Genomic DNA, 10,089 nt, shown 5'->3' with positions numbered 1-10,089 from the left:
ATTTGATTTCTTTCTTAATTATTCTCCTTACTCATAATCTTCGTAGTATAGTTTATAATCACAACAAATATTGGTTACTCTAATAAATTAGACTATATTAATTAATTAGGAGTAGAAAGACTTGTTTCCCTGTGGATTCGACCCTACTTCCCTATCTACATAAGCTAGTGGACTTAGGTAATTATTTTTGATTAGGTGATACAACTTTAGCCTGTCAATTAGTCATAATGGATCGAAAATGGATGTCAAAAGATCGTACCGGGGGAGAATATGAGAAAGGAATGGAGGAGTTCATTGCTTTTGCGATTAAACATTCTAAACATCCAAATAGAATAATATGTCCATGTGTTGAATGTTGCTTTCAAACCCGACTTAGTGCTGAAGAACTAAGAGATCATTTGACCATTTATGGAATAGATGAAAACTACACGAATTGGGTTCGACATGTGGAGGTTGGAGATGTTTCTCTTGATTGGGGTGGTGCTCACGATGAGCCAAATGAAGACAACACCTGGGAAGGAGAAGATCACTTAGAGGAGTTGACGCGTGTGATTGAGGAAGAATTACAAGATTGCCCAGAAATGCTTGATTACATAACTAATGATGCAAAAACACCCTTATATCCCGGTTGTACAAAACACACAAGATTGTCAACTATCTTAAAATTGTACAACATGAAAGCTGGCAACGGGTGGAGTGATAAAAGCTTCACAACGTTACTTAATTTTTTAAAAGATGTGTTGCCTGAGGACAATACAATTCCGAGTAGTTCATATGAGGCCCAAAAGATGTTGCGTTCAATGGGCATGAGCTATGAGAGGATACAGGCATGTCCTAATGATTGCATTTTATATCGAAAGGAGTATGCATCTATAACAAAGTGTCCTGAGTGCAACGTGTCTCGATACAAGAAGAAAGATAAGGTTCCTGCCAAAGTGTTATGGTACTTTCCCATTGTACCAAGATTTCGACGTTTGTTTAGTAGTCCAGAAGATGCAAAGAACTTGACTTGGCATGCAAATGGGAGGATTAAGGATGATGGTTTGCTTAGACACCCTGCCGATTCTCCGCAATGGATCAAAATTGATAAAGAATTTCCTGAATTTGCTGGTGAAGATAGAAATCTTCGTCTTACACTCGCTACCGATGGCATGAACCCATTTGGCAGTCAAAGTAGCTCATATAGTGTATGGCCTGTTATTCTGGTTATATATAACTTATCTCCAGAGTTGTGCATGAAAAGAAAATATATGATGCTATCTATGTTAATCTCAGGGCCAAAACAACCCGGGAATGACATAGATGTTTATCTTGCGCCCCTTATTGAAGACTTGAAGATGTTGTGGGACACAGGTGTTGAAGTGTTTGATGCATCTCATAACGAGAATTTTAATTTAAGGGGTATGCTTTTTGGGACAATAAATGATTTCCCTGCGTATGGAAATCTCTCTGGATATAGTAACAATGGATATAAGGCATGTCCTATATGTGATGATGGTATGTGTGACATGTATTTAAATCACAGTAACAAAGTTATTTATCCTGGTTATCGTCAATTTCTGCCATCAGACCATCACTATCGTAGACTAAAAAAAGCTTTTAATGGTAAGACAGAAGAGGGTAAAGCACCTAAGCCACTAACTGGTAATCAAGTTTTTAAAAAGGTAAAAGGGTTGGAAGTCAAATTTGGAAAACAAAATGCAGATCTTCTTCCCAGCACTAGTTATAAGAAGAAGTCAATATTTTTTAACCTTCCATATTGGAGCTCTTTGTATGTGCGACATTTTCTTGATGTCATGCACATTGAAAAAAATGTGTGTGATAGTCTTATTGGAACTTTGCTTAATGTTCGTGGAAAGACCAAAGATGGTAAAAAGTCAAGATTGGATCTCGTTGACTTAGGCATTAGAGAAGAACTAAAACCTCAGACTAGGAATAGGCGTACATATTTACCTCTAGCCTGTCATACGTTATCAAAGAAAGAGAAGGTTGCTTTTTGTGAATTCTTAAGGGGAGTTAAAGTTCCAGAGGGTTATTCTTCAAATATTAGTAGTCTTGTGTCTATGAAAGACTTAAAATTAATAGGTTCAAAGTCTCATGATTGTCATATTCTACTAGAGCATATCTTGCCAGTTGCTTTGAGGTCTATTTTACCAGAACGTGTTCGACGAGCCATCACAAGACTTTGCTTTTTTTTTGCTGAAATATGTCGCAAAGTTATCGACCCTCAAAAACTAACCAATTTGCAAAAAGAACTTGTTTTTCACTTTGTGTGAGCTTGAGATATTTTTTCCACCATCTTTTTTTTACTTTATGGTTCATCTAACTATTCATTTAGTTAGAGAAACACAATTGTGTGGGCCGGCATATTTGAGATGGATGTACCCAATTGAGCGCTTTAAGAAGATCTTAAAAGGGTATGTGATGAATCGAAGTCGTCCAGAAGGTTGCGTGGTTCAACGATCCCTAGCTGAAGAAGCTATTGATTTTTGTAGTGAATATCTCTTTAATGTTGACCCTATTGGTCTACCAAAGTCGCGAAGCATCACATCAACGGGTAAGGGATTTGTGGGAAATGTAGTGATATCCATATCTCGTGATGAATGGCGTCAAGCACACCTTTATGTTCTTCACAACAGCTCGGAAGTTGATCCTTATGTTGATGAACACATGGCTTTCTTAAGGGACTTGAATCCTACTAGAAACCAAGCATGGTTAGCTTCTGAATACAATCAAACTTTTGTTAATTGGCTACAAACAAAGGTTGCTGAAGATTTGAACAGGAGACCAGATTCTGTTTCTGAAAGACTGAAAGCTTTGTTTCGAGGTCCCCGTATATATGGAAGTCATATCTTATTCTGAATATCAGATAAATGGATTTACTTTCTATACAAAGGAACGAGATATTCAAAGTACTATGCAAAACAGTGGTGTGGCTTTTGAGGCTGAGGCTATGCATATTTCTAGTGCGAAAGACAAAAATCCTATTTTTGCTTAGCACGTCATATTATGGGTTTATTGTGAGCATGTCGGAGTTAGATTACAATATGTTTAGGTTACCCGTCTTCAAATGTATGTGGGTTGAGAATAAAGGCATCCAAATTGATAATATGAAGTTCACCCGAGTTGATTTCCGAAGGCCTAGCTATACTAAGGAGCCATTTATATTAGCATCTCAAGCAAGACAAATCTTCTTTGTTACTGACCCAAAGGATAAGAATTGGAGCATTGTCTTATCGACAAATAGAAAAAATGCTAGTACTGACCAAGTTGAAGATGATATGGGAAATGAATTTGAAGAGCACCCATTCCCAAAATCATTACAATCCTTTGATGATGATACTAACGAAGATGATTTGTATAAGCGAGCTGATCATTCTGAAGGGATATGGATTAGACCTAGTAAGAGACGTCGAGGTGGGCCATTAAAGAAGAATTGGATGCAACCCATTCGAAAGAAGCGCAAGATCTAAAATGATGGAAGAGACAACGAGTAGTTGGAAACATTAATTTTTTGCTAGATTTTTTCAATAGTACAATGATACATTAGAGTTTTAGTTACATTTGCACATTTATGAAACTGATGAATTAACTAATGTTATGGATTTAAAATTTAGTGTGATACTATGTTCTTTATTTCCATATATTTGCTTCCTTTATGGACACCAGTAACCTATTCTGTATTTTTTTATTACCTATTATCATCAGGTTTCTCCTTTCTGAATTTACTAGTGTGTGTGTGTTTTAATCTGTGTGTGTTCTAATCTGTAATGCCTTTATGGTCTTTTAGTTCAAGTATATTTAGTTTTTGTTACAACTGATGAATTATACAGCTTTGGCAAGTGTATGTTTATGATCTTTAATTTTCTCAGCAATGTATTATTGATTGTATGTATCCACCTATTAGTAGCTACTACTAAATGTTACATTATTATGTTGCATTATTCGTAGTCTCCACTCACTGCTATTTTTCCACTTAAATTTTATAGGTAATGGGATCCAGTCAGCAGGATGCTGATGGTACAAATGCTTCTTTTAAAAGAAATAGACCAACAACAACTAAGCGAGGTGCAACACGCATGAAGAAGGTTGTTCGAGCCAGGAATAGAAAAATGGTTTTTCCAGTACAGTGGAACTCAAAAGGCTAACCTATTGGAAATAATAGTGTGATCATGTCAAGTTATTTGGGAGCCACAACACGAAGCACAATTCCTATCAATTATGAAGATTGGGATCGAGTTCCTTATGCTTTGAAAAATGCAATTTGGGAAGATGTCTCAGTAATAATGTTCTGTTATATTATGATTTTGCAGCATTAATCAGTAATTTACTTTTTATTTAATTTAGTTTGATTTAGTGATTTTTGTTTTTTTTTTATGATAGAAAACATTTAACTTTCCAGAACAAAAGAAAAAATGGATCATTTCTAAAGCAGCAGACAAGATGAGGTATTTTAGGTGCTTTTTAACAAGAAATTGGCTCTACGATAACCATGGGAATGTACGTGATGAGCCACCTAAGTTATATCCATTTATTGAGAAATCTGATTGGGAGTCCTTTGTAAGTAGTCGATTGTATGATGAATTTAAGGTAAATTGCTCAACCTAGATTATAATTATTATTTATAGCAATTAAATCCTATAGACTGCACTTACTTATCAGAATCATATTGGACAGAAAGCTAGCGAGGATAATCGACACAGAGCAAAGAAAAACAAATATCCTCAAAAGCGTTCCCGTAGAGGATGTGCTCGCTTAGAGCAAGATATGGTAAGTTGTAAACCCAAAGTGTTTTATAAATCTCTATTTTCACCAGAAGATCATTCATTTCCTTTGCATTAGTTTCACCTTTGTCTTTTCAGTGTTGAGATTTTAGCTATAAATCATGCCTTCTCTTTATACCTAGCTTTTTTGCCTATTCTAGAGTGAGTAATTTAGTGTAGGATGGTTAGTCATGGAGATTTTCAAGCTATATTGTATAATACATTTCATGCACTCTAGTTTTGCTTAAATGTAATACCGTGAAATGGAGATCATTACTTTTTTCATGCAGTTAGCAGAGTTGGCTTCTACTGATAATCCAATGACTTCAATAACACGAGCATCTATGTGGAAGGCTATACGAAGTGATAAAAAAACTGGGATAGTTTCTGAGAAAGCTCAAGAATTTGCGGAGAAAATTGTGAGTGTTTTCACGCCTCTTTTAATTATTTACTATTAAAACCCAAATTTTGTTCCTCCTACAACTAGCCTAAGCAACTATGCTAAACTCTTGAAATACAGGAATGTCTTATATACTCAAGAAATTTGACATGTTTTTATTTTTCTATTTATGTTGTTTTTAATCGATTGTCATGTAGGATATACTAGAAAACCTTGCTGCTAATGGCGAGTTTCCAGATTCCGAGCGCGAGGATGTGCACTTCAAGGCTTTAGGAAATAAGGCAGAGCATGGAGGTCGTGTAAGGGGTGTTGGTTCTGGTGTCAATATCACAGATTATTTTGGAAGCTTAAAAAATCCTAAAGAGTCACAACATGAGGTAAAGGATTTAAAATCAATGGTGATGGCTATGTCAAACGAGTTAAGGGAGTTGAGATCGTTAGTCCAAGAAGACAGCTATTTGTGATACTATCATTGCCGGAGAGAATGAGGAGGAGCTCACTCCAAGTTGCAATAGTCCTATCGAATTTTCAGAGGTATATTGTGAACTCATCTATATACTGATAAACATACAGGATAATATAGTATGCTGAAATTTGTACACTGAATCCCCCTTTTCCTTTAACAGATTATAAAGATTATTTGTCATGTGTCTGATTAAATTGAAACTGAAATCTCTGATGATATAGGGCTTGACTGCGTGTGAACTAGCACACTCAAAGCCAAGTTATCGCGTTGTAGCTACAGGTAAGGTGCATAACATCCCAAATGTTGCACGTGTTGTACATGGTGTACCATTATTGTCCAAACAAATTAGAGTGTCGATTGAGTACATTAATGAGAAACAAGCTCTGCTGCCCGTACCTCTTAAAGATGAAGCTTATACTCTAAGTGAAGCTCTAGGCACACATGTTTCTTGGCCTTGCCATTTAGTAATTATTGCCGGAAAGGTTTGTCAATCATGCAACCCATCTATGTACCAACTTTGCAGAATATAAACTATAAAAACTATCTAATTTATTTTGATACAAACTTGTAAAATGCAGATCCCAACACAGCCTACATCAAAAGCGAAACAAACTAGTTGCACCAAGGGTTCAAAAAACGATGTACACTGATTCACATTATATTATTTTACACATTCTTAATTTTATAAAAATATACTATCAAATGAGCATAGGATTGGTTAAACTATTAACCTATTACTGAAATTGTATGTATATATTCTTACAGACTACATCAAATGCATTAAAGACAAGATCACTCCCTGGGCAAACCAATGCAAAGGTTAGTTATCTCTGATGTTATTCAATTACTATATAAACACACATACTTTGGTTAGTCATTTGCCTTCAGCTTGGATAATGTACAATTTTCATTACATTGTCTAAGATGAGTGTTTTTGTTAACATATTTAATTGTTGGGGAGAATGATATAGATTCCAATAACACCAAAAGTCAAAGAAAAAGAAGTTTCTCAATCTTGGCAAGCAAAAAAACCTGAAGAGCAGACAACATCAAAAACTAAGCTGTCAACAGTAGACATGGAAGTGGTTATTAATGTTGATACCCTACCTCATGAATTAAGATTGACATTTATGTATGCTAAAAGAATGAAAAAAGACGAGCAGATATGATTCCTATGGAAGAAGCAATAGTGAATCAATCTCAACAAATTTTTATGGGCAAGGAGGAGATTTTTCAATTAATTGCCCAAGAAGAAATAAGTGCTTGCCACATGTCTGCATATATCATGTAAATTACCGTGATCTTTCTTTTCTTTCTTTTCTTTTTTATTTATTTTTTATATCATTGCCTCTACCAACTGTTATATTTTTTTAAAAAAGATTGCCTTTTTTCATTTTGTTAGATTGTTACAAAATAGTAATTTATAAATCATTAAATGAAGGAAAAATAAGGTGATATGAGATGATAATGATCATTGGACTTAAATTGTTTTTTTTTTTTAAAAAAAAAAAATTGAAAAAAAAAAAGCTTTAGATATGTTTAATTTATTAATAATATTATGTGTAATAATGTGTTTAGGTATTTAAACTAAATCCTTTTTTTTTTGTATCAGGTTAATGAATCGCAATTGTCAAGCAATGGGGAAGAGCAAATTTGGGTTTTTATGTTCGTCCTCAATATCTTTAGTGGTGCAAAGTAGACATGAAGAAAAAAGATTCAGGAGAACCGTGTAGAACGAGCACGTTATATTGTTACTGCACTTCAGGGGAATACAAGGAAAGAAAAAGTTTATTTGGCACCATACAATGTTGGGTTAGTGTAATCTAATATATATTGCATGTCCATTTTTAAATTAATGCATATATTGGTTACTATATATGACTTACAATCATGAACTCAATGTGTATGCGTCATTGGATATTATGTGTGATTGACCCGGAAGCTGATGTTGTCTATTATTTGGACCCCTTACGAAAGGAAAATTGTCCGATTGGAGATGATTTACGTAGCGTTGTGGAGACGTAAGCTTGATTAATAAAATACTATTAAGATTTTTTTTATCCATACATTTGACAATTTTTATATTTTACTTTTCTTAAGTTTGAAAAATATTTAACCATTTGATAGGGCATTACTTATATATCAAAATCAAGTTGTAGGAAGTAAGAAGGTGAAGAAAAGTACAACTTGGTCCAAAATTCAGGTACTTATTTGCATATCACTTTCATGTCGATAAACTTGTAATATCTAGCTTTCATATTGCATTTTTTTTTTTTTTTGTGTTTGTTTAAGATTATGTGATATCTATATCCAAAAATTTAATAAAAAAAAAAAAGGAAACAAATGTTGAATCTAAATTTTATTTAGAAAAGATAGTCATTAGTGCCTAAGTGCCTTACTCCGTAGGATACTAATTAATATAACCCAAATTTCTTATAGCTTGTCTTTTATAAGTAAGTTGGAGTCATTGTTATGTCTTTCCGCTCTATTTATTTTACTTATTTTTATGTAGTGTCCTCGTCGGACTAATGGTGTAGATTGTGGTTACTATGTCCTAAGGTTCATGCGAGATATTATTGCTCATAACTGTAGGCATCGCTCGAAGTGCGCCTACGTTAAAGCATGGTGTGAATATGCTTGGCACTCATAGGAAGTGGGAATTGACATTACGATTAGGGACACGATTAGGGACAAGGAAAGTAGGGAGCCGCCAAGAAGTTTTTTAAGGAACTTGTAAACCGTTCACGGATCATAAAAGGCAACCACGAAAAAGGGACAACGAAAGGCAACAACGATTGACCCGTGAAGGTTACACCCCATTCATAATCCATGAGATTACTAACTCCATATGGTTCGGAACCACGAAAGGAGGATCGGGGATGATGGTACGAAGTGAGTCATGGAGTCACATTCGCCCGTATTGGCCTCTACTCAATTCTTATTATGAAAAGTATTCCTGCGATCTCAAAGGCATGCAAACAAAATTCAATTCGCTCCAAACTATTATTATGCTAAATTGGTTTAATATTAATGCACACATAATGCTAAAAATTTGGTGATCACTTCAATTTATAATAAGATTAAAAGGATCCTAAGCCGGTTGTCCAAATTATCTTATTAGGCGTGATTTTCAATCACATATTCCCTTTAAACATGCAATATGGTGATCAAAATAAATAATAGAATCAATATTAATATAAAAACCAATTTAATCATAATTCCAACAACATTAAAATCGTTAGAAAAATAATAATAATGAAAAGAGCATGATCCTTACTTTGAATCTGTTTGTTTGCAACTACAAAATAATAAACGAGTTAGTAACTTCAAGGAAATAATAAAGCAATAACTAAATTAAATTAAATACGATAAGGTTGATTTTGGGGCCAAACCCTCAAACGATTCTACCTTTCACGCCTTGGCTTAAGGACAGAACCTCGAGTAAAATATGGACTCCTTTGAGTGCTTGAAGAAGGAATTTGAAGTGAAAAGGGTAGGCTAGTGTTTAGGTTAATAGCATAGAAGAGAGAAAATAATAATAATAAAATTCTGGTTGCCCCGTACATCAGAAATGAGGGGATATTTATAGGGAAAATGTGCTGAGGGGGCACACGGAACCCTAAAATGATAAAAACCCTAAAAAAGTGTCCCGTGACACGGTCAGACTGTACCGTCAGACGGTACACTTTCCCGTGACGCGGTACAGTTTTGGAGTGACGCGGGAAATTTTCTGAAAACGGAATGAAAAACGCGTTAAGGGTTTACGCGGAAAGGATACGGAACATCCCGTGTCACGACAGACCTCCCGTGTCACGGGAAGTCCCACCGTCAGACGGGAAGGGTTCCCATGACACGGTCAGACTGTACCGTGACACGGTCACTTCTAGTCCATTTTCCGTCTAAATTCATTTTTTAACCCTAATTTATTTCGGCTTTTTAAGTGTTGATTGATAATTTCGGGCTTTTTTTTCTGACTTTTATTATTCAGGCTAAAATAAGAAAATAATAAAATAAAAAGGTTTGGGCTTAAAATTAATTAACAAGCTTGGGCTAAAATTAAAACTATGCTTTTACCAAACATCAAGACTAATCCATAGACCTTTCAAAAATATGAATTTAATAAAATACGATTTTTTAAGCACTCTCGGGATTAAATACTAAACCCGACCAATAGTGGCGGTGAAAGGTTATTTATCATCGGGTTTTGGTTTTTGGGAGACATTTTTAGGTGTCTACAATAACCAACCACAAATTCCGGAAATGGTAAATTTATTGTAATGTGTTGTTTGTATTAAAAATTAACTATTGCTTTGATTATTGATTAGAATTTTTTTTATATGTGCAGTACTTTTCAGATTGTTTATGGCCCAACTACAGCACAGAGCAAATTGATCGATGAAGTGAAAACTGAGTTGGCACGCCACATTCTCTACTTTGCTAGTTGATTTAGGAAGTTAAAA

General features: G+C 34.7%; 1 protein-coding gene across 1 annotated transcript; it reads left to right on the top strand.

Moving 5' to 3' along the window:
- The first annotated feature begins 227 nt into the window (after positions 1 to 227).
- Positions 228 to 2,276, top strand: LOC145610604 (uncharacterized). Its single transcript, XM_081665914.1, has one exon. It carries the CDS (start codon positions 228 to 230, stop codon positions 2,274 to 2,276), a length of 2,049 nt encoding a protein of 682 aa, XP_081522040.1.
- The last annotated feature ends 7,813 nt before the right edge of the window (positions 2,277 to 10,089 follow it).

Source organism: Chenopodium album, chromosome 24 (genome assembly GCF_948465745.1).
Source record: "Chenopodium album chromosome 24, dcCheAlbu1.1, whole genome shotgun sequence".
In the NCBI taxonomy this organism is placed as follows: Eukaryota; Viridiplantae; Streptophyta; class Magnoliopsida; order Caryophyllales; family Amaranthaceae; genus Chenopodium; species Chenopodium album.
Note: the sequence above shows the minus strand (reverse complement) of the source record. Positions and strands in the feature narration are given on the sequence as shown.